At 64.5% G+C, this 24,668-nt stretch overlaps 1 protein-coding gene across 1 annotated transcript; it reads left to right on the forward strand.

Annotated features, from left to right (window-relative positions):
* The first annotated feature begins 5,238 nt into the window (after nt 1–5,238).
* AACS (acetoacetyl-CoA synthetase) lies at nt 5,239–24,662 on the forward strand. Its single transcript, XM_080649995.1, is given in 21 exon segments — nt 5,239–5,478; nt 8,233–8,336; nt 9,029–9,149; nt 9,926–10,039; nt 11,325–11,388; nt 11,390–11,405; nt 11,729–11,843; nt 12,245–12,326; nt 13,038–13,185; nt 14,580–14,660; nt 16,257–16,381; nt 17,006–17,070; nt 17,501–17,623; nt 18,744–18,767; nt 18,770–18,882; nt 19,011–19,131; nt 20,786–20,855; nt 21,333–21,391; nt 22,416–22,610; nt 22,613–22,617; nt 23,962–24,662. Coding segments are annotated over 21 exon segments (1,995 nt in total). The 5' UTR covers nt 5,239–5,366; the 3' UTR covers nt 24,100–24,662.
* Nucleotides 24,663–24,668: the final 6 nt, after the last annotated feature.

Below are 24,668 nucleotides of genomic sequence, written 5' to 3' on the forward strand. Positions count from 1 at the left end.
TCAGCCAATCAGCGTGCGAGCTGTGAGTGGTGCGTGCGTGTGGTGAGGATCCATCCGCCGCTGCTGCCGCTGCCGCCGCCGCCGCCGCCGCCGCCCTGGGACCCAGCTGCCGGGCGAGGCAGGGCGGGACCGGCGGGACCAGCCGGGTGGGACGGAGGGAGGCGGGGGGACACGCTGTGATGCCCAGCGGAGGAGAAATGAACAGCACGGGACAGCGTTATTAGAACGGACTTTGCCTGCTTCTATGCACATTGAAACTCTTGCTTGACATCCCAAAGAATAATAATAATAATAATAATAATAATAATAATAATAATAATGAAAGAGGGATCTCTTACCCTTTGGGGAAGCATGGATGAACCTGCAAAATAGTATGCCGAGTGAAATAAGCCAAGCGGAGAAAGACATGATCTTACTTTTTTGTGGGATCTAATGAACAAAATGAACAGACTGCCACACCTCCACGTGGGCCTGGGGGGCGAGAAGAGATAAACCCAGACCTTATATGCTCACATGCACCGCCCATGGACCCGGGCAATAGGGCAGTGAAGACCTGGGGGTGGGAGTGGGGTAGGTGCTGGGAGGAGATGGGGGGGAAGGGGTGGGTGGGAGATATCTGTCATACTATCAACAATAAAAATATATTTTAAAATGAAAAAAAAAGAAAAGAATTTAAGCCCTAACCGGTTTGGCTCAGTGGATAGAGCGTCGGCCTGCGGACTGTAGGGTCCCAGGTTCGATTCCGGTCAAGGGCATGTACCTTGGTTGCAGGCAGATCCCCAGTGGGGGGTGTGCAGGAGGCAGCTGATCGATGTTTCTCTCTCATCCATGTTTCTAACTCTCTCTCCCTCTCCCTTCCTCTCTGTAAAAATCAATAAAATATATATTTTTTTAAAAAAAGCATTTAAAAAACTCACCCCCAAAATCACGAATACAAATAAACAGAAGAACCCTTATAATAAAAATAAAAGGAAGGTTAAAATTGCCCACAATATTCAAAAGAAATGCGCAGTATAGCCTTGCCACATGGAGGAGAGAGACAGACAAATTCTGACACCCCGCCCTTTCCCCCCACCCCAGTATTTTTAACCTAATTTACATAAATATTTGAGCTGCTGCTGTGCTCTCCACTGCCTGGGATCAGATGCTGCAGGCACACACGGGGCTTCGTTTCAGGCAGGGGGCCCAAGTGCTGTGGTAGAAGCAGGGTTGTGGGTGGAGGATCGGGGCGCTAGTGTGGATTGCACCCACATGCAATGAAATGGGGTGCGGGAAGGCTTCCGAAAGAGGAGCCAACTCTGGAGGCCTTTTACCGGGTGCGCAGGCGGAAGTAGAGCGTGAAAAAAAGGAAAGTGTGGGTGCGCCCTTGACCGGAATCGAACCTGGGACCTTTCAGTCCGCAGGCTGACGCTCTATCCCCTGAGCCACACCGGTTGGGGCAATTTTTTAATTTTTTAAAATTTTTCATGATCCTTTTCTAATATATATATATATTTTATTGATTTCAGAGAGGAAGGGAGAGGGAGAGAGAAACATCCATGATGAGAGATGTTAACGTAAAAAAAAAAAACACATTGAAACCTGTAAAGAATTTTTGTGAGTTTATTTGAGCCAAACTGTGGACATATGCCGGGAAGCAGAACCTCAACGGATGGAGATGATGCTCCGGAGAATGGCAGTTACATCTGTATTTATACAGGGCCATCAAAGGAAAGGGACGTAGGTGGGTGACATGGAATTCATTGGGGATGGATTAAGGAGGTGGGATAAAGCAAAGTGGTGGGGAAACGCTGGGGCTGGATAAAAAATAAAATGATGGACACACACTTAGGTGGGTGCAGGAACAATTCACATGATGATGGAGGAATTTGTGGCATCTGTCCTGGCGCCCCCCACATGAGGCTGTGCCCCAGGGGCTCCAGAAAAAGGGAAGTTACCAGTTACCCAGACACTTCATGGGTGTGTTATCATAGATGCAAAAAGACAGACAGACTCAGTTAACGTAAAGGTTGGCCTTGTCAGGGAAGACACCGGCCTAGGCTGTAACTGTCCACCATCACTGCGTTGAGTTCAAGTTTAATTTCAGACCCTCCTCTGTGGTGACTTTAGGTCTCTGAGTTTGTAAGACCGCCACGCAGGCCTCCCCTGAGCTGTCAGGTCAGCATGTGGCCCCATCGTCCACAGAGAGAATCATGGATCGGCTGCCTCCTGCACGCCCCCTACTGGGGATCGAGCCTGCCACCCGGGCCTGTGCCCTTGACCTGGAATCGAACCGTGACCTCCTGGTTCATAGGTCGCCCCTCAACCACCGAGCCTCGCCGGCCCGGCCGTGTTCCTTTCCTCGGGAAGCGTGGCTTCTGCAGAAAGAGAGGAGAAGGAAGCGAAATCAAGGCAGAGGATGGGGAGTGTTTGCTGGGGCGGGGAAGGCATTCGTGGTGACAGATGCTTAGTGTGTGCCCGCCCCGTGCCAACACAAGCAGGAAGCTTCTTGCTTCCACGCCACCTCGCTGTCCAAGGCGCAGGCAGGAGATAAAAAAAAGCAAACACGGTTAATAATCAGGGCGATCTCGTCTCGCCCTGGCAAGGAAGCAAGATGGAACAGCGTGTAGGCGGCCTGGGCAGGGGGGTGGGGGGGAATGGGTAACGGGTCGTTGGCTGGCTGCGGGGAGGCTGGGTAGTGGGGGTGACGTTGGAACGGATGACAAATGTCTGTGTCAGGTGATTCAAGCCGAAGGGTTCCACAGGCTTGGAAGACAGGAACTGAAGACTCTCCCCCACCTACAGGGAAGTGAGGCATCCGGCCCAGGGCTGAGCGTGGAGGCAGAACCTTCCAGACAGGTGGCATAGCACGTGCCAAGGCCCTGAGGCACACCGTGCTGGCCTCAGAGGACCTAGGGGTTTGTATGCAAAGTGCGGTTAAAAGCGGTTGGGACATTGTGAGCGAGGAAGTGATGTGACTCACATTGCGAAAGGGACAGTCTCGCTGCCCTGAGGTAATTGGGGGGGGGGTTGGGTTTGGGGTGTTGAGGGGATTGTTGCCATAGTCCACTTGGGGTATGGTGGTGGCTTGGACTAGGTGGAGAGGTGGGGACGATAAGGATAAGAAGGGGGCTGGAGCCCTAACCGGTGTGGCTCAGTGGACAGAGCGTCGGCCTGCGGACGGAAGGGTCCCGGGTTCGATTCCGGTCAAGGGCATGTGCCTTGGTTGCGGGCACATCCCCAGTGGTGGGGTGTGCAGGAGGCCGCTGATCGATGTTTCTCTCTCATCGATGTTTCTGACTCTCTATCCCTCTCCCTTCCTCTCTGTAAAAAATCAATAAAATATATATTAAAAAAATATATTAAAAAAAAAAGAAGGGGGCTGGAGGGATAGATCTTTAATAGTTACAGATACTGTACATAGAGACGCCTGGGGACCCTCCCCTCCCCAGGTATTACTCATAGCTTCCCAGTTGGGATCAGGTGGGCTCGGCCATCCCCCGTGGGCCATGGATGTACCGAAGGGAAGAGAAGCCCCCCCGGGGGGGGAGGGCTGGGGGGCAAGGCAGGGCAAGTGAGATGGCCTTTGGCAACTGTTGGGATGCTTTCAGCAGAGGTTAAGACGCCAACACAGCCAAAACCGGCTTGGCTCAGTGGATAGAGCGTCGGCCTGCAGACTGGGGGGTCCCAGGTTCGATTCCGGTCAAGGGCATGTACCTGGGTTGCGGGCACATCCCCATTAGGAGGTGTGCAGGAGGCAGCTGATGGATGTTTCTCTCTCACCGATGTTTCTGGCTCTCTATTCCTCTCTGTGAAATATCGATAAATTATATTTTAAAAAAAAAGACCAGTGATTTACACCATGATGACAGGTGCTGTTTATTCAGCCAGAAGCCCCCGGCTAGTCGCGGGCCCGCTCTGGCAGCTCAGAGGGAAGGTCTGGGTCCCCCCCACCCTCACCCCCGCTCCCCCCTTCTGCCCCGTGGTGCTGTTTATGGACTTTCTTCAAGGTTGTTTCTCAGGGTCTGTCATAGCTCCCTGCAAAAGGACCCCCGCTCATGGGGGGGTGCGAGGGGCGGGGGGGAGGGGGAAGATAGAGAACCCCCATCCCAGAGCCCCGCCCCCATGACACTGCCCTTTGTTCTCATTGGCTAGAATTCGGTCTCATGAGTACCGCGGGCCAATCGTTGGCTAAGGAGAAAAAAGAGCGCTGTGATTGGCTTAGGCGAGTGGGTCTTTAAATTGGGTCATATTGATCCCTGGGGGGGTGGGAGGGAATAGTCCAAGAATTTCCAAGACGGGGTGTTCAGCTGTCCTGCACCCACTGAGCGACAATGACTCAGGCTTCTTGGAACTCACCCCAGTTCTGAGTGTGGCACCTCGCCCACCCGGGGTGCAAATAGCCAGCGGCCCCAAAGTCTACGTGCAGAACTGCCCGCCAACCTGGCCTCTTTCTCTGGCTCGGACAGTTCGCCTCAGGGTCCAGTCGGGCCGGGATTGCGATGTTCTGATTGGGGCAGTGACGTTTCCGGGCACCGATTCTTTGAACGGAAAACGCCGTGTTTCCAATGCTCGTGAGCTCCCCCAGACACACGAAGGAACATGAAAGAATACGTTTAAAAATGCAGCTTCTTCCCGATTTGCTGTGCATGAGTCACTCAGGTGAATAAGAATGTATTTTATTTCATCACACCAGGGCCTATGCATTCCAGGGACAGCAGACCTCATCCCACGTGGTTATCAAATGCTCAATTAAAAAAAAAAAAAAAAAAAAAAAGGCCAGACCCCAGCCGGGTGGCTCAGGGGTTGAGCATCGACCTAGGAACCAGGAGGTCACGGTGGGATGCCCGGTCAAGGGCACAGGCCCAGGTTGCAGGCTCCATCCATCCCCAGTGTGGGGCGTGCATGCAGGAGGCAGCCGATCGATCCATGATCAGCTCTCATCATGGATGTTTCTCTCTCTCTCCCTTCCTCTCTGACATCAATTAAAAAAATATCTTTTTTTTTTTTTTTTTTAAAGTGAATGACTGAACCCCTGACAATCCATCCGCTTCTGGCTCCTGGCCCTCGGGGCTGCTTGAACCGCCTCCCACCCCAGGTGAGCGCGGGGAGCCCGGGTCCAACGCGCCTGCGCTGCCCCACCCGCCGCGTGGGCGCGGGACCCCGCGACTTGGACTCCTTTGCGAGGCGCTGCACCCGCGGAAGGTTACACGCGCAAGGGGCGTGGTCTTAGGAGGGCGGGGCCTCGGGTGGGCGGGCCCTCGGTGGGCGGGGCGCGCCTGGTGCCGCGTGGTGGGCGGCCGCGCCTGGCTCAGTCTAGCGCTCCGCCGAGCCGCTCGCGCCATCGCTTCCTGCCCGCGCCCCGCCGCCCCCCGCCCCCCGCAGCCATGTCCAACGAGATCGTGGGGTGCCGGCTGATGTGGGAGCCCGACAGCAAGAAGAACACGCAGATGGATCGCTTCCGGGCGGCGGTGGGCACCTCCTGCGGCCTGGTGCTGGGTGAGTGCAGCCGGCGGCCCGGGGGACCCCCCTGGCCCAGGGGCCCGCTTCCTGGGGCCCGGGGCGCCCCCTTTCCCGGACGTTGCTCTCAGAGCTTCTCCTAATCATTCGAAGGGCCCTCGATGTGCGGTTTCCCTCTTCTGGGGGTTGGAAGAGCCGCTGGACTGGGGTCCCTCTCCAGGGTGTGAGGCGCCTTGGACTGTGGGGGTTGCCCCCTTGTCTGCGCGGGGCGTCACCTCCCCACGTTCAGGGCGCTGGGCTCCTGCCTGCAGCCTCTTCCTTGCGTGTGGGGCGTCCTCTCCCTGGGAGGGTCCCCCCCTCTGGCCTGGGGACCCCTCGGTCCACAGGGGTCCCCTGCTCCCGAGGTTTCTGCTTGTGGGTTGGGGTGCGGCCTGGGGTCTTGCGCTGCAGCCTGAGGCTTCCTTTCCGCCTGGCAGTTCTTCCCTGTTTGTGGGGTAGCTTGCCAGCCCTCAGGACCCTGTGCTGCCCCCTGTTACCCCCACTCCCCCCCACCCCACCCCAGGCTGACCCTGCTAGAAGGCCGGGGAGGACTTTCAGGGCGCCCAGGAGCAGTAGGGTCAGTTGGGAGCCTGCCTTACCAGCTGTACCGGAGTCACCTGGCGGGGGAGGGCTGGGAGGAGGGCTCCTTGCCTGTGTCTCCCCAGCTCCTGCTGGCTTGTCCCACACCCCCTGACCTCTCCCCGTCTTCCCCCCCCCCCACCCCTCCCCGCCTCTGGGGTCTTCAGCTCTTCATGGCTTCTCCTCCCCCCTCCTCCCTGGGCGGGCTGCACCCCTCTCCTCAGTCAGCATCACCTGTCACCCGGCTTGCACGGGGTGTCCACCTGGCTCTGCCACCTCTCCCATCCCCCTCCACCCCGTGCACCTCTCCTGCGGCCCGTTCCCTCTTCCTCCACCCCTGGCTGGTCCCCCTGCTTCCTGCGTTCCCTGCTCGATACTCAGTGCCCGCTTGGTGCTCAGTGCCCGCTGGCTCTGCCAGAGCTGCCTGGAAGCAGGTCTGACTGGTCACTCCTTGGCCCAGAGGCTCCCAATGGCTCCCTTGCTGACCATGGACTTGCAGGTGGTACACCTGGCCCCGTCCAGGCCTGCAGGGCATGGCGGGTCGTTTTAAAAAAATATTTTTATTCATTTATGGGAGGAAGGGAGAGGGAGAGAGAGACAGGAACATCCACGAGGAGAGAGAGTCATCGATCGGCTGCCTCCTGCATGCCCCACACGGGGCCTGTGCCCTGACTGGGAATCGAACCCTGACCTCCTGGTTCGTAGGTCAGCGCTCCCTGAGGATGTCCTGGCCGCCAGGCAGACCCTCGGGCGCAGCCTGCAGCCCGGCCAGCGGGCCTGGGTGGCGGGCGATGCCGGGCCCTTCCTGGGGCCCCTTCCGGGCCCTTCCTGGGGCCCCTTCCGGGCCCTTCCTGGGGCCCCTTCCGACATGCCACGTGGGCCGCCCTCTCTTGGGGGGAGTGCCCTGCTTTGGGGTACATGGACACACAGCTGGGGGCCCGCAGCTGGGCTAGTGCCAGCCCGTCGCGGGCCGCGTCCCTGTTCTCAAATAGTTCCAGGGGAGCTGGGGGCGGGCAGCTCATGCAAACATAGCCACGCTCTGGGGGGGTCAACTGCCGGGGCAGCGCTGCCCACCCCCTGGTGCCTCACTGCACCCCAGGACTAGCGGGGGGCCCTTTCCCAGGGCCCACAACCTCTCTGCTGAGGTTTGAGGTGCAGGCTGGTCAGAACCCTCCGAGTGGACAGGAAGAGTGGGCACAGGGTGGGCAGGCGACGGGCGTTCATGGGAGTCATTAGTGGGTGAGCACTGTTTTTTTTTTTTTTTTTTTTAATATATTTTATTGATTTTTTACAGAGAGGAAGGGAGAGGGATAGAGAGTTAGAAACATCGATGAGAGAGAAACATCGATCAGCTGCCTCCTGCACACCTCCTACTGGGGATGTGCCCGAAACCAAGGTACGCGCCCTTGACTGGAATCGAACCCGGGACCTTTCAGTCCGCAGGCCGACGCTCCATCCACTGAGCCACACCGGTTTCGGCAGTTTTTTTTTTTTTTTTTTTTTTTTGTTAAATATGTTTTTATTGATGTCAGGGAGGAAGGGAGAGAGAGATGGAAACACCAATGCTGAGAGAACCATGGACCGGCTGCCTCCTGCACGCCCCACACTGGGGATCAAGCCCGCAACCCGGGCCTGTGCCCTCACCGGGAATCGAACCTGGACCTCAAATCCAACCTTGACCTCCTGGTTTATAGGTCGACGTTCGACCGCTGAGCCCCGCCGGGCGGGCTAACTTCCTGTCCCTCCGCTGCGGTGCCCTGTGAAGAGCGAGTGCTGTTGGTCACCCCCCTCTTACAGGGGGGGAAACCGAGGCACAGCGCGGGCAAAGGGACTTGCCTGAGGTCCCACAGCTGACCCATGGTCAGGCCCGGATTGGCCCCCCCCCCCCCCCCCCGGCCTTGTGGCTCCGGGGTCCCCGGGTCTTAGGCGTGCTGCTGGCTCCGACACGCAGTCCCTCCTCATTGCTTTGTGCCCTTTGGGGGCCAGCGGGGGTGGGTTTGCTTCACCAGAAGTCAAGATCCCCTCCGCCTGGCCGTCCCCCTCGGATGCCCGGGGTCCGCCCAGAGGTGCCCGGGGTTCCTCAGGGGTTCCTCAGGGGTGCCCGTCTGCCTACGGAACTGGTCAGACTCCTTCGGAGGCTTACCTGGGCCCCGTGCCCTTTCCCGTGATTTCCAGGAAATTACCACGACCTGTACCAGTGGTCCGTGGAGTCCTACCCAGACTTCTGGGCCGAGTTCTGGAGGTTCAGCGGCATTGTGTCTTCGCGCATGTATGACGAGGTAAGGGAGATTGCTGTCCCGGGTCATCTTTACGGTTCTGTTCCCAAGTGAAGTGCTCATTTTTAGCTTTTCTCTCTCTCTCTCTCTCTCTTTTCTTTCTTTAAATAAATTCTATTGACTTTTTACAGAGAGGAAGGGAGAGGGAGAGAGAGTTAGAAACATCGATGAGAGAGAAACATCGATCAGCTGCCTCCTGCCCACCTCCCACTGGGGATGTGCCCGCAACCAAGGTACATGCCCTTGACCGGAATCGAACCCGGGACCCTTCCGTCCGCAGGCCGACGCTCTATCCACTGAGCCACACCGGCCAGGGCTCTCTCTCTCTCTTTCTTAAAAAAAAATATATTGTTTTCGACTTCAGAGAGGAAGAGAGAAACATCGATGATGAGAGAGAACCCTTGATCGGCTGCCTCCTGCACGCCCACCCCCCGCTGGGGATGGAGCCCGCAACCCGGGCCCCTGCCCTGACCGGGGATCGAGCCTGACCTCCTGGCTCCTAGGCCGATGCCCAGCCCCGGGGCCTCGCTGCCCGCTGACCCTCTGACAGCGTTCACGTGAACACGGCTCCTCCCCGGGGGCGGCGCTTTCTAGCCGAGGCCAGTTCAGGGTGGGCTCCCGGGACGAGGCGAGGCGGGTCCTCGTTCGCCGGGTGGGCCTCAGGGCCACGCGCCTGCTCCCTGCCGCCCCTGTAGGTGGTGGACCCCTCCAAGGGGGTGGCGGACGTCCCCGAGTGGTTCGCGGGCAGCCGCCTCAACTACGCGGAGAACCTGCTGCGGCACCCACAGAACGACAAGGTCGCCCTCTGCGTGGCCAGTGAGTCCGGGAGCCACGCCGTGTTCCTGTTTCCCTCCTCCTCCTCCCTCCTTCCTCCCTCCCTCCTCCTTCCTCCCTCCCTCCTCCTTCCTCCTCCCTCCTTCCTCCCTCCCTCCTCCTCCCTCCCTTACTTCCTCCCTCCTTCCTCCTTCCTTCCTCCCTCCTTCCTCCCTCCTCCCTCCTTCCTCCCTCCCTCCTCCCTTCCTCCTCCCTCCCTCCTCCCTTCCTCCTCCCTCCCTCCTCCCTTCCTCCTCCCTCCCTTACTTCCTCCCTCCTTCCTCCTTCCTTCCTCCCTCCTTCCTCCTTCCTCCTTCCTCCTTCCTCCCTTCCTCCTCCCTCCCTCCTCCCTTCCTCCTCCCTCCCTCCCTCCCTCCCTCCTCCCTCCTCCCTCCCTCCCTTCCTCCCTCCTCCCTCCCTCCCTCCTTCCTCCCTCCCGGGGATGTCACTCAGGTACCAGCACATGAGCCTTTAGAAAATCACCCCATGGGAGTGTAGACTCAAGTGGATGTCAGCACAGTCTCAGGCCGTGAAACCATCACCCCTGTCTGGTTCCAGAACGTTCCTTTTTTAAAAATATATTTTTATTGATTTCAGAGAGGAAGGGAGAGGGAGAGAGAGAGAAACATCCATGAGGAGAGAGAACCATGGACCGGCTGCCTCCGGCACGCCCCGCACTGGGGATGGAGCCCGCCACCCGGGCCTGTGCCCTGACCCTAATGGAGCCGGGACCCCCTGGTTCCTAGGGCGAAGCTCACGATGCGTCCTTTCTGTCCCAGGGGAGGGCAGGGAGGAGACCGGGAAGGTGACCTTTGACGAGCTGCGGCAGCAGGTGGCGCTGTTCGCGGCCGCGATGCGGAAAATGGGCGTGAGCAAAGGAGACCGCGTGGTGGGTGAGTGTCCGGGAGAGACCGAGGCGGAGGGAGGGCCGGGGTGTGGGCTCGGTGTGTTTGCCCCGCGGGCGGAGAGCCGGCGCCTTATCGCACGGGAGCCATCAGGAGCCGGGACGCCCTGCTCGGCATGTGACCTGAAAGCCCCGAGCCCCCAGTTCTCCCGCCCCCCTGCAGGGTACCTTCCCAACACCCCGTTCTCCATCCCCCTGCAGGCTACCTTCCCAACACCCCGGTTCTCCGTCCCCCTGCAGGCTACCTTCCCAACACCCCCAGTTCTCCGCCCCCCTGCAGGCTACCTCCCCAACACCCCCAGTTCTCCCGTCCCCCTGCAGGGTACCTTCCCAACACCCCGCTTCTCCCCCCCCCCTGCAGGGTACCTTCCCAACACCCCCAGTTCTCCCGTCCCCCTGCAGGCTACCTCCCCAACACCCCCAGTTCTCCCGTCCCCCTGCAGGCTACCTCCCCAACACCCCCAGTTCTCCCGTCCCCCTGCAGGCTACCTCCCCAACACCCCCAGTTCTCCCGTCCCCCTGCAGGCTACCTTCCCAACACCCCCAGTTCTCCCGTCCCCCTGCAGGCTACCTTCCCAACACCCCGGTTCTCCCGCCCCCCCGCAGGCTACCTTCCCAACACCCCGTTCTCCCGTCCCCCTGCAGGCTACCTCCCCAACACCCCCAGTTCTCCCGCCCCCCTGCAGGCTACCTCCCCAACACCCCCAGTTCTCCCGTCCCCCTGCAGGCTACCTTCCCAACACCCCGTTCTCCCGCTCCCCTGCAGGCTACCTTCCCACACCCCCAGTTCTCCGCCCCCCTGCAGGCTACCTTCCCAACACCCCCAGTTCTCCCGCTCCCCTGCAGGCTACCTTCCCAACACCCCGTTCTCCGCTCCCCTGCAGGCTACCTTCCCAACACCCCGTTCTCCCGCTCCCCTGCAGGCTACCTTCCCAACACCCCGTTCTCCGTCCCCCTGCAGGCTACCTTCCCAACACCCCCAGTTCTCCGCCCCCCTGCAGGGTACCTTCCCAACACCCCGTTCTCCTGCCCCCCTGCAGGGTACCTTCCCAACACCCGTTCTCCTGCCCCCCTGCAGGGTACCTTCCCAACACCCCGTTCTCCCCTCCCCCTGCAGGCTACCTTCCCAACACCCCGTTCTCCCGCCCCCCTGCAGGGTACCTTCTCAACACCCCGTTCTCCCCTCCCCCTGCAGGCTACCTTCCCAACACCCCGGTTCTCCCGCCCCCCTGCAGGCTACCTCCCCAACACCCCGGTTCTCCCGCCCCCTGCAGGCTACCTTCCCAACAGCGAACACGCCGTGGAGGCCATGCTGGCCACTGCGAGCATCGGCGCCATCCGACTTTGGGGTGAACGTGAGTCGGGGTCCCCAGGGGAGGGAGGGCCCTGTGTGGCCACGGGCGGTCTGGGAGGGCGGGACCGGGTCCCTGGGCGCCTCAGCACCGAGGGGGGAGGAGGCCTCGTGGGGTGCCAGGCCCGGGCTGCGCTGACCCACCCGCGGGGCCGGGCACGTTGGCTTCAGCGACTGGGAGACGGGGGTTTACGGGGTCAAACTGGGACGTTTCGGGAGCCAGTGGGAGGAAGTTGGGAGCCGAGGGCGGCCTGGGGCGTGGGCGTGGGCCCCGGGGTCAGCCGGGGGGGCACCGGGGTGACCGCCACCGCCCTCTCCTCCCCTCAGGGGGTCCTGGACCGGTTCTCCCAGATCCAGCCGAAGCTCCTCTTCTCCGTGGAGGCCGTGGTGTACAACGGCAGGGAGCACGGCCACCTGGACAAGCTGCAGCGGGTGGTGAAGGGTGCGGCCGGGCCTGAGCTGGCGGGGTGGGGGGGGGGGGGCTGGGGGGCGCAGAGATGGGAGCCCCACAGGACTCACCGAGGCCTCTGTAAGCTGAGCAAACTCCCTGTGGCCCGGCCGGGGTGGGTCAGTGGTTGAGCATCGACCTAGGAGCCAGGAGGTCAGGGTTCGATTCCGGTCAGGGCACAGGCCCGGGTTGGGGCTCGATCCCGTGTGGGGCGTGCAGGGGGCGTGCAGGAGGCAGCGGGTCCATGACTCTCTCCTCATGGATGTTTCTCTCTCGCTCTCCCTCTCCCTGCCTCTCTGACACCAATAAGAAATCTATTAAACAGAGACCCGTGGACCCCGTGCCAGAGGCTGTGGCCAAATGCGCCAGTGCCGTCCCTGTTCCCCCGCCCGCAGGCCTGCCGGACTTGGAGAAGGTGGTGGTGATCCCTTACGTCGCCCCCCGGGAGAAGGTGGACATCTCCAAGATCCCCAATAGGTGAGAGCCCGCGGCGGCCGCTCGGACCCCGGGGGAGAAGGGCGTTTTCTCGGACGCAGCGATCGGACGGGCGCTGGTGCGCATGGGGTGCGTGTGGGAGGCGGGGCGGGGGACGGAGGCGGGGCACCCGGGCTCTGCACGTAGCACCTCTCCGCCTCCCTCAGCAGCTTCCCTGTCCAGCAGCGCTCAGAGCTCCTCACAGCAGGGGTATTTGTAGAAGCATTTTATTATTATTGTTGTTGTTGTTATTTATTTAAAAATATTTTTATTGATGTCAGAGAGGGAGGAGAGGGAGAGAGAGAAACATCCATGAGGAGAGAGAATCACGGACCCGCTGCCTCCTGCACGCCCCCCACTGGGGATGGAGCCCGCCACCCGGGCCTGTGCCCTGACCGGGGATCGAACTGTGACCTCCTGGGTCATAGGTCACGCTCACCCCCTGAGCCTCGTCCACTGGGCTGTGGAAGCGCTTTAGCAAAGAGCCAGCCCGCAGCTGTTAAAGCAGCTAGAAACGTTCCCCTGCGCCCGGCTCCCCCAGGCCCCGAGGTCGGGGGCGCGGCTTCCCCGCTCCCTGGCTCCCCCTCCGGAAGGAAGGGTTCGTTTCCCAGGAGATCCAGGCCCTGGCCCCGCTGGCTGGACAGGAGGGAGGGAGGGAGGGAGGGCTGCGTCTGGGCGGAGGGCGTGTCCCGGTGACCCCGGTCTCGCCCGCAGCGTGTTTCTGGATGACTTCCTGGCGGCCGGGAAAGGGGACCAGGCGCCCCAGCTGGAGTTCGAGCAGCTGCCCTTCAGCCACCCGCTGTTCATCATGTTCTCCTCGGGCACCACGGGCGCGCCCAAGTGCATGGTGCACTCCGCAGGGGTGGGTCTGCCCCGGGCTCCCGGCCTCTGTCCGCACCCCGTCCTCCCTCCGCACCCCGTCCTCCGCACCCCGTCCTCCCTCCGCACCCCGTCCTCCCTCCGCACCCCGGCCTCCCTCCCCCCGCACCCCGTCCTCCCCCCGCACCCCGTCCTCCCTCTGCACCCCGTCCTGCGTCTGCACCCCGTCCTCCGTCCTCACCCCGTCCTCCGTCCGCACCCCGTCCTCCCTCCGCACCCCGTCCTCCGCACCCCGTCCTCCGCACCCTGTCCTGCATCCGCACCCCGTCCTCCCTCCGCACCCCGTCCTCCCTCCGCACCCCGTCCTCCCTCCGCACCCCGTCCTCCCTCCGCACCCCGTCCTCCCTCTGCACCCCGTCCTCCGCACCCCGTCCTCCCTCCGCACCCCGTCCTCCCTCCGCACCCCGTCCTCCCTCCGCACCCCGGCCTCCCTCCGCACCCTGGCCTCCCCCCGCACCCCGTCCTCCCTCTGCACCCCGTCCTGCGTCTGCACCCCGTCCTCCGTCCTCACCCCGTCCTCCGTCCGCACCCCGTCCTCCCTCCGCACCCCGTCCTCCGCACCCCGTCCTCCGCACCCTGTCCTGCATCCGCACCCCGTCCTCCCTCCGCACCCCGTCCTCCCTCCGCACCCCGTCCTCCCTCCGCACCCCGTCCTCCCTCCGCACCCCGTCCTCCCTCCGCACCCCGTCCTCCCTCCGCACCCCGTCCTCCGCACCCCGTCCTCCCTCCGCACCCCGTCCTCCCTCCGCACCCCGTCCTCCCTCCGCACCCCGTCCTCCCTCCGCACCCCGTCCTCTGTCCGCACCCCGTCCTCCCTCCGCACCCCGTCCTCCGTCCGCACCCCGTCCTCCCTCCGCACCCCGTCCTCCCTCCGCACCCCGTCCTCTGTCCGCACCCCGTCCTCCGCACCCCGTCCTCCCTCTGCACCCCGTCCTCTGTCCGCACCCCGTCCTCCGCACCCCGTCCTCGGTCCGCACCCCATCCTCCCGCCACACCCCGTCCTCCGTACCCCGGCCCCGGGATCGGGCTCCAGCGCGCAGCTCCTCTCGGGCGGTGCCCCTGGGCCTCTGGAATGGAGCGGGCGTGGGGAGCTGGGCGTGGGGAGCTGGGCGTGGGGAGCTGCTGTGCCCGCTGGGCGGGCCGCACCTCTGTGATGGGGACAGCGCTCCAGGCCGCGGCCGCTTCTCCCGTTGCCCCCGGCCTTGCGGGCCGCCCGCAGCTCCCGCCACTCCTGCCTTCCAGTGTCTGCCAGCACCTGGGTTAGACCTGCTCACAGCCTTGTCCTTGCACCCGCCCCGTGTTCCTGCCCTCCCCCCCAGACCCCCGAGTTCCCGCCCCCAGTGCTCCTGCCCCGCTCACTCACGTGGTCTCCCCCAGGGCACCCTCATCCAGCACCTGAAGGAGCACATTCTCCACGGCGACATGAGCAGCAGCGACATCCTCCTCTACTACACCACGGTGAGCAGAGGCTGGGGGGGAGCGGGCTGGGGGGGAGGGGGCCGTGGGGGAGCGGGCCGTTGGGGAGTTGGGGAGTGGGTCGTGGGGGAGTGGGGGAGTGGGCCGTGGGGGAGTGGGGGAGTGGGCCGTGGGGGAGTGGGGGAGCGGGCCGTTGGGGAGTGGGGGAGTGGGTCATGGGGGAGTGGGGGAGTGGGCCGTGGGGGAGTGGGGGAGTGGGCCATTGGGGAGTGGGGGAGCGGGCCGTTGGGGAGTGGGGGAGTGGGTCATGGGGGAGTGGGGGAGTGGGCCGTTGGGGAGTGGGGGAGTGGGCTGTGGGGGAGTGGGGGAGTGGGCCGTGGGGGAGTGGGGGAGTGGGTCATGGGGGAGTGGGGGAGTGGGCCATTGGGGAGTGGGGGAGTGGGTCATGGGGGAGTGGGGGAGTGGGCCGTGGGGGAGTGGGGGAGTGGGCCATTGGGGAGTGGGGGAGTGGGCCGTGGGGGAGTGGGGGAGTGGGTCATGGGGGAGTGGGCCGTGGGGGAGTGGGGGAGTGGGCCATTGGGGAGTGGGGGAGCGGGCCATGGGGGAGTGGGCTGTGGCTCCAGGAGACACGGTGGGGGCTGTGCTCAGAGGGGGGCCGTCCTCGGCGGCTTTGGGCTCAGCTTTGGGCTCCTCACCACTGGGCCACTCGGGGCGCAGGTGTTAGCGGGGAGCCGCCAGGCCCGGGGCGCAGGTGTTAGCGGTGACCGCACCAGGCCCGGGGCGCAGGTGTTAGCGGTGACCGCACCAGGCCCGGGGCGCAGGTGTTAGCGGGGGGGGGCCGCACCAGGACCGGGGCGCAGGTGTTAGCGGGGGGGGGCCCGCACCAGGACCGGGGCGCAGGTGTTAGCGGGGGGGGGGCCGCACCAGGACTGGGGTGCAGGTGTTAGCGGGGAGCCGCCAGGACCGGGGCGCAGGTGTTAGCGGTGACCGCACCAGGCCCGGGGCTGTGGGGGAGCGCTTCCCGTGAGCCCCCAGCAGGAGGCAGCCGTCCCACACCCTGATGGGGCCTTCGGCCCCGGGTTAGTTGGGGTTCTGGGCCGGGAGCTCTGGCTGTCACCGCGGCAGTACAGCAGTACGGCGTGTGTGCAGGTGGCTCACCCGGTCACTGCCACAGCCGGGGACGCAGGGGCGGGGGCCAGGCCCCTGTCCGTGTCCCGGGAGCGTGGGAGCGTGGCCTCGGTGCCACCCGCCATGCCTGCGTCCTGGCCTCGCCTAGGCCGGGCCAGCTGCCCTCTGATCTCGGGGCCTCGCGCTGAAGCGTTTGCCCCGGAACCACGCAGAGGCCGCGGTGCCCCCCACGGAGGAAGGGGAGAGGCTGACGGACCGGCAGGGCCCGTGTCTGCGGGTCCCTCCCCTGCCGGTCCTCACCGGGACTGACTGGCTGGCGGGACTGACTGGCTGGCGGGACCGGGAGGGAGGGGCCAAGCCGCGCATTTGAAACGGGCAGTTCTCGCCGCATCTGGCCAGTTTGGGGCGGTTTTCTAGGGCCCTGCGGGCGAGGGAGCAGCCGGCTGGCTGACCTGCGCCGTCTGTCTGTCTGTCTGTCCGCCCGTCCACCCGCCCGCCCGCCCGCTGCAGGTGGGCTGGATGATGTGGAACTGGATGGTGTCGGCGTTGGCCACGGGCGCTGCGCTGGTCCTGTACGACGGCTCCCCGCTGGTGCCCACGCCCAACGTGCTCTGGGACCTAGTGGACAGGCTGGGGTAAGCTGTCCCCCCCCACCCCCCCGCTGGCCGGGACCCTCCCCCGTGTGCTCAGCTTTCTCTGCCCCCGCGTGTGGCTGCCCCTGCGTGTGGCTGCCCCTGCGTGCGGCTCTGGGCTGGGGGGCAGTGGGAAGCTAAGGAGCAGAGTTGAAGCCGGTTAAGAGGGGGGTCCTGCCCTCCTGGTCCCTGGGACTGTGAAACCTGGAAGGAGGAGGCAACCCCGCCTTCCCTGCGCCCCTCCTCCTGGTCCTTGTGGGAAGCTGTCAGACCCGCCTCCCCAGTGATTCCTTCACGCTCACCACAGACCCCACGGACCGAGGGTCTGGCGTCAGCCGCGCGCTGGACCGGCCGCATTAGCTGAGCTGGAGTCTGTGCGCGGAGCCAAACAGGGCGCGGCCGGCACTGTTAACCCTCGGCCGTGAACATTTCACACAGAACGTGCGGCCGGGCGGCCTTTAAATCCTGACATTGGGCTCCTGGCTCAGCCCGGAGGCTCCTCCCTGACCAGGCCCTTCCCAGCGGAGGTTAATCACATCCGGGGACTGAGCACCGATCGGAGGCGAGCCCCTCGCTGGGGCGGAGCCTCGAAGAGCTTGTGTGACCCCTTTCTCTCCTGTGCCCCAGCATCACCATCCTGGGAACCGGGGCCAAGTGGCTGTCGGTGCTGGAGGAGAGAGACCTGAAGCCTGGTGAGCCCCTGACGGCCAGCCAGGGAGGCAGACACCCCTCCACTCCTCCACCCCGAGTCCCCGTCCCCCAGGGAGGCCAGCCCCCTCCTCTCCCCCTCCCCCTCCCTCCCCCCACTTCCCCCAGGGAGGCCAGCCCCCCTCCCCTCCGCCTCCCTCCTCCCACTTCCCCCAGGGAGGCCAGCCCCCCTCCCCTCCCCCTCTCCCCCCACTTCCCCCAGGGAGGCCAGCCCCCCTCTCCTTCCCTCCCCCCCTTCCCCCAGGGAGGCCAGCCCCCTCCCCTCCCCCCCCCCACTTTGCCCAGAGAAGCCAGCCCCCCCTCCCCCTCTCCCCCCACTTCCCCCAGGGAAGCCAGCCCCCCCCATCCCCCACATGCAGGCCAACTGCAGGTGCAGGCGGGGGCGGGGTTTCACCTTTCTGCTTCCTCACCCAGCGGAAACCCACAGCCTGCAGACGCTGCACACGATCCTGTCCACGGGGTCCCCGCTCAGAGCGCAGAGCTACGAGTACGTGTACACGAGCGTCAAGAGCGACGTCCTTCTGGGCTCCATCTCAGGTGCGGCCGCCGGGCGGGTGCTGCGGGGCTCAGCGGGCGGGCACCGACAGGCCGGGCCGGTGCTGCGGGGCTCAGCGGGCGGGCACTGACAGGCCGGGCCGGTGCTGCGGGCTCAGCGGGCGGGCACTGACAGGCCGGGCCGGTGCTGCGGGCTCAGCGGGCGGGCACTGACAGGCCGGGCCGGTGCTGCGGGCTCAGCGGGCGGGCACTGACAGGCCGGGCCGGTGCTGCGGGCTCAGCGGGCGGGCACCCGACAGGCCGGGCCGGTGCTGCGGGCTCAGCGGGCGGGCACTGACAGGCCGGGCCGGTGCTGCGGGCTCAGCGGGCGGGCACTGACAGGCCGGGCCGGTGCTGCGGGCTCAGCGGGCGGGCACTGACAGGCCGGGCCGGTGCTGCGGGCTCAGCGGGCGGGCACTGACAGGCCGGGCCGGTGCTGCGGGCTCAGCGGGCGGGCACCCGACAGGCCGGGCCGGTGCTGCGGGCTCAGCGGGCGGGCACCGACAGGCCGGGCCTCAGGAGCGTGCCCAGCCCTCGGGCCCCGCGGCGCCTGCGGGTGGACGTGATGGGCGAAGCGCCCGTTTCCTGTGAGCCCGAGTCTCACCTTCCTGCGGGGGCCCGAGAGCTGGTTCGTGTAGGCCCCACGCCCCCAGGGACACGGCCGGAGCGTCACCCAGACACGGAGCCTGTGCCACGGTCACGGTCGCCTCTCCATTCCTCCTGTAAAGCGGCCCTGTCTGCCTGGAACTTTCCAGTGTTTTTAAAAAACATATATACTTGGATTGATGTCAGCGACAGGAAGAAAGAAGGAGGGAGAGAGAGAAACATCCATGCGGAGAGAGAACCATGGACCGGCTGCCTCCTGCACAACCCCCACTGGGGACGGAGCCCGCACCCCCGGCCTGTGCCCTGACCGGGAACGGAACCCTGACCTCCCGGTTCACAGGTCGACGCTCAGCCCCTGAGCCCCGCCGGCCGGGCCGGGCCGTCCCAGTGCTTATGGGAAGGAGCGGCGGCCGTCCGTGCTGTGGGGTCTCCCCCTCCTTGTCACTCTGAAAAACAAGCCCTTTGCCTCCGCCCTCTGAATCGGAATCGCGTCTCTCCTGCGTCTCTCCTGTCGCAGGCGGCACCGACATCATCTCCTGCTTCATGGCCAGAACGTCTCTCTGCCCGTCTACAGAGGCGAGATCCAGGCCCGCAACCTGGGCATGGCCGTGGAGGCCTGGGACGAGGCGGGTACGGCGCAGCGGCTCCGGGACCGGGTGGAGCGGTGACGCGGGAGCACGTGGGGCGGGTCAGCTCTGGGCCCGTGTGCGTGTCTGAAACGCTTGCGGGGGGGGGGCGGGGGGGCTGTGGCGTGCCCTCGGCTGACCGCCCCTCCCCCAGGCAGGCCGTCTGGGGCGAGAGCGGGGAGCTGGTGTGCACCCGGCCCTTCCCCTGCCAGCCCACGCACTTCTGGAACGACGAGGCGGGCAGCAAGTACCGGAAGGCCTACTTCTCCAAGTTCCCCGGTAGGCGGGCGCGGGGGCTGCCCACGCCGTGGGCGGGCCTGCGGGTCCCGTTCTGGCCGTCCCCTCCCCGTACCCCTACCCCTACAGCTTCCCCCCCCTCCCCCCACAAGCCCAGAGGCCGCTGACCAGGAACTGGGGAACCCCTCGTCCCTTCGGCGCGAAGCCGTCCAGTGCGGCTGGAATACGAGTTCAGTTTCATCTTTTTAAAATTTTTTATTATTTTATTTTATTTAAAAAAATATATATTTTATTGATATTTTACAGAGAGGAAGGAGAGGGATAGAGAGTTAGAAACATCGATGAGAGAGAAACATCGATCAGCTGCCTCCTGCACACCTCCCACTGGGGATGTGCCCGCAACCAAGGTACATGCCCTTGATTGGAATCGAACCTGGGACCCTTCAGTCCGCAGGCTGACCCTCTATCCACTGAGCCACACCGGTTTCAGCAGTTCAGTTTCATCTCAACCACCGTCGGTGCCCAGAGCCCCGTGGCCCCACGTGGCACCAGCCACACGCTGGCCCGAGGGGGGCCGGAGGCCCGCTCCCTCGCTTACCCAGAGAGAGGGCGCCTGCGAGGGGGTCCGGCTGCCTGGGCCTCTGCCTTCGGCCTCGCACCCCGTCACCCAGTCCCCACGGAGATGCTGGGGAGAGGGCTTTCTGGGGCGGAACGGTCCGTCCGCACAGACGCCACCTTGCCCGCCTTGCCCTGGCCGGGAGGCGCCGTTTAAGCCCTGCCGCCCTTAGCGCACTCGGCAGGCGGCGCGGAGCTCGTACCTCGCAGCTGTCTGTCCGGGGTTCCGTGTGACGTGCCTGCGGCCTGCACGCTCCAGAGCAAGCGCGTCACACTCCTGGGCCGCGGGCCGCATGCCTCGTTTGTTCGGCCCGTGTTAGCCTGTGGGTTTGACGTGCTTGCTCTGGGGCAGGGGCTCTCACCCCTCCCTAAGGCCGCGGCCCTTGAATACGGTTCCTCATGTGTGGTGACCCCAAACCATAAAATTATTTTCATTGCTACTTCATAACTGTCATTTTGCTACTGTTATGAATCGTCATGTAAATAGCTGTGTTTTCCGATGGTCTTAGGCAGGGGCCCTCAAACTTTTAAACAGGGGGCCAGTTCACTGTCCCTCAGACCGTGGGAGGGCCGGACTATAGTTTAAAAAAAAAAACGATGGAACAAATTCCTATGCGCACTGCGGGCCCGGGACGGGTCGGCTGCTAAGCAGGACAGGCAGCGGCCCCCGGCGGGCCGGATAAATGTCCTTGGCGGGCCGCATGTGGCCCGCGGGCCGTAGTTTGAGGATGCCTGGAGAGGCGACCCACAGGTTGAGAACCACTGCTATAGAGCCTAAGACCATCAGAAAACACAGATATTTACATGACGATTCATAACAGTAGCAAAATGACAGTTATGAAGTAGCATGCGGTCACCACCACATGAGGAACCGTAGTAAAGGGTCGCGGCCTTAGGGAGGGTGAGAACCCCTGCTCTAGAGGGAATCTGATTTGGCATAAACTGCACGTGGAGAATCGGAGCAGGCGGCGACCGGCACCCTTGCCCTGTCCCCCCCCACCCCATACCATGTGGTTTCCGGCCAGGCTCTTGGGGTGACCGACCCCTTCCCCTCGGGTGACCGAGCGCCTCTGCCCCACAGGTGTCTGGGCGCACGGCGACTACTGCAAGATCAACCCCAAGACGGGGGGCATCGTCATGCTGGGCCGGAGGTGAGGGTCTGGTCGCCCCCCTTCCCTGGAGCCCCTCTTCCCCAGGCCGGAGCGGAGGGGCCTGGCTCACCTTCCTGGGCCGGGAGCCGGGGGTGGGGGCGTAGGGAGAGGCCCGCACCAGAGGCACAGCTGGTGACCGTCACAGGCGACGGCTCTCCCGGTCGGGGGCTCGTGGATCCCACCACAGCAGGGAGGGACCCTGCACAGCAGGGGGGGGGGATGGGCAGTGAGGGGACAGGGTGCCCACACGAGGGGGCTGCCTTGGTATCTGGCTCTGAGTTTAGAGAGAGAGAGAGGGAGGGAGGGATGGCTGGTCGGGATCAGGAGAGGGGACGTGAGCTTTCCACGGCTGGCCGTGTGGAAAGGGGTGTCCACCATGCGGGCCCCTCTGTCCACGCCTCGCTCCACGCGGGGGCCCCTCCGGGACATGCCTCGCTCTGAGCCGCTCCGCGTTCATGCCCACGTCTCTCTCCCCAGCGACGGCACGCTCAACCCCAACGGCGTGCGCTTCGGCAGCTCGGAGATCTACAACATCGGTAGGCGGCTCCCTGCCCAGGGTCCCTGTCAAGTCCCCCGAAGGGAGGGGTGTCCTGGCCGGGATCCCAGAGGTCGGCTTTCCCAAGACCTCCCCTCTGGCCCCCTGCCTGCCTCCCCGTGTGAGCCGGACATGGATGAGCGTGTCCTTGCCGGGACGTACCTCCTCCCGGTCGCTTGCAGCCCCCGGGGACCTCAGGAGGGGGCTCTTGGGGTCGCCCGGCCCCGCCCTGTCGCTGCCGTGCTCCTGGTGAGCTGTGTGAGGTTGGTTACCTGTGCCTGCTCCTTGCACCTGGAGGTACAGAGCACAGAGTGGTTGCGTGAGTGCTGACGGTCACACAGCACCATACAGGGTGGGCCCCGGGCCTCACAGCTGCACGCCCCACACTGGGGACCGAGCCCGCAACCCGGGCATGGGCCCCACCGGGAATCGAACCATGACCTCCTGGTTCATAGGTCGACGTTCAACCACTGAGCCACGCCGGCCGGGCTTTAAATTTAAATTTATTTTTTGTTAATCCTCTCCCGAGGGTATTTTTCCCATTAATTTTTTAGAGAGTGGAAGGGAGGGAGAGAGGGGGAGAGAGAAAAAACATTGATGTGAGGGAGACACACGGATTGGTTGCCGCCTGCACCGCCCGGCTGGAGCAGAGATGGGACCTGCAACCCAGGTGCAGCCTGTGACCGGGATCGACCCGGGACCCTTCAGTGCCTGGGCCGAGGCTCTAACCACTGAGAGATACTGCCCGGACCAGCCTCCTTAAAAAATTTAATCTGTAAAGTGAGGGCCGCTCATGCCTCCTCCTTGCAGACCGTCCCGCTTAAGGGGGAGCTGTCTCCCCGGTGGGGGTGGTGTCCACCTGTCCCCGCACCCCCAGGGCTCCCACCGGGCGGGCTGGGAGAAGGGCCTGGCGGTCCTCGCAGGGTCGGCCTCCCTCCGCCTCTCCCCTGGGGCCGGGCTGGCAGAGGCGCGAGGCTGAAGTCTGGCGCCCCCCCCCCCCCCCCCCCCCCCCCCGGTCTCCGCAGTGGAAGCCTTCGAGGAGGTGAGCGACAGCCTGTGCGTCCCGCAGCACAGCCGGGACGGCGAGGAGCGCGTGGTGCTGTTCCTGCGGATGGCGGCGGGCCACGCCTTCCGGCCCGCCCTGGTGCAGCGCGTCCGCGACGCCATCCGCAGCGGCCTGTCCGCCCGGCACGTGCCCAGCGTCATCCTGGAGACCAAGGGCATCCGGTGCGTCCCCCCATGGGCCTGGGCCTGCCCCCGCCCCCCTGCCTCCTGCCCCCGCACCCCTGCCCCCGCCCCCTGCCCCTGCCCCCGCCCCCTGCCCCCTGCCCCCGCCCCCTGCCTCCTACCCCTGCCCCTGCCCCCTGCCCCCCTGCCCCCTGCCCCTGCCCCCCTGCCCCCTGCCCCCTGGCGGCGGCCGCCTGCGCACTGGCACCTCCCATGGGCCCACGCGCTTGGGGACTCATCGCGAGGCTGGCTCAGGCTTTATATATAGTTTGTCCCTGTTGCCTGGCAACAGGTCCTTTTCCCCGGCCGCCCTCCCCCCCTTTTTAACCCTTCCTAAATTGCACCGTAAAGCAGCTTCTGCTAGACACCCCCGTTCAGAGAGCAAGCAGGCCCAGCCCTGCACCGCCCCCCGCTTTCCCCCGTGTCACCAATGCGGTTTTAGCGGGTTCTCCAATTCCTGAGGAGGAGATTAGCTCCAGCTTCCCGAAGCGCCGCTCTGCCGGTTCATTTTAAGTTCCGCCTGGGAATGACCTGCGTCTATTAGAGGCCTGAGTTCTGTCCGTGTCCCCCGCCTCCCCGTGTGTGAGTGCGGTCGGATCACAGCACGAGGGATCTGTCAGCTGAGAGAGGGAAGTGCTGTGTACATGTGTGTGCACGCGTGTGTGCATGTGCACACGTGTACACACCATGTAAAGTCACACAGACCAGCCGGCCTGCAGAACAGCTGTTCCCCGGGGCCAGCAGGTGGCGCTGCGCCTCGGAGCTGCCCCAGCAACATCTTTGCTACAATGTTTCCAGGATTTTTTTGAGGGGGGGGGAGGGAGCACCCCCGGGGCTGCTGCGTGCAGTGTCTCCGAGAACCGCTTCCCCGTCCCCGCCCCGCCCCGTGTTCACTGAGGGTTTGCTCCTATTTTATTTTATTTTATTTATTTATTTTTTTTGGTTTGCTCCTATTTTAAACGGCGCCCACCACATTTCTTTTCCGTGTTTGGTCGCGCAGGGGTGTGTCCCACAGCTTGGGAGTTCTCCCCTTTCCTCGGCTCTCGGTGACGGTGGGACAGCCGCTCTGACCCGGAAGCAGTAGCGGGCTCCCCCTGACATCCATGTTCGTTTTGCCGGCTGGTGGGCGATGTGAATTACTAGCTCCCACGGCCAGTGCTGTCCTTCGGCGGGAAGCTCGGCCGCGCGTAAAGCTGGGCTGAGGGCGCTGGGCTGAGGGCGCCGCCGTGACCTGAGCCCCTTCAGGCCCAGGCGGGGGTGTCTGGGTGGGATGTGCGGGGCGGCGGAGCGAGGGGTTCCTCCCCGTGGGGGCTAACCGCCCCCCTGCCCTCTCCTCCCCCGCAGTACACCCTCAACGGCAAGAAGGTGGAGGTGGCTGTGAAGCAGGTCATCGCGGGGAAGGCCGTGGACCACCGCGGCGCCTTCTCCAACCCCGAGACCCTGGAGCTGTACCGCCACGTGCCCGAGCTGCAGGGCTTCTGAGCGCGTGTGCCCCGCCAAGCGCGCGCCTCCAGCACCCGCGGCGGCAGCGTGGGATCCGGGACATCGCCCAGACCCCGCGGCTCCTGGGCATGGGCACCGCGTCTGGGGGAGAATCTGCCCTCCATCTGGGAGGCCCTGGTCTGCCCGCGCCAGTGCGTGACCTGCGCTGGAGGCCGGGGGCGCGGGCCGGCGTGGCAGTGTGTGTGGAGGGGTGTCCGTGCGCACGTGCTCGGGCCGCAGCACCCCCTCCGCCTCCCCCGGGGCGCACGCCGCGCTGTTCAGGTGCGGATCTGCGCCTCCCTGGACTTTGGTCTCCGGCTCTGGCTGCTGGTCCTCAGGGCCCGTCTGTCCGCGGGTTGCCAGTACCCGGCGTGCGCCTCCCTGCGCCCTTCCTGGAGGGCGTGGCCCAGGGCAGGTGGTCCCTCTGCGGAGGGAGTGGGCCTCCTGGCGGCATCGGGGTGCTATTTCTTGGACGGAACGGGTTCGAGTCTCTCAGGTGAACTGCCCGGTGCGCAGGCGTTTGGAGAACTGGCTGTCCCTCCTGCCGCGCGTCCCGGGGCCCAAGGTCG

This window comes from Plecotus auritus (genome assembly GCF_963455305.1).
Source record: "Plecotus auritus genome assembly, chromosome: 13".
Classification (NCBI taxonomy): Eukaryota; Metazoa; Chordata; class Mammalia; order Chiroptera; family Vespertilionidae; genus Plecotus; species Plecotus auritus.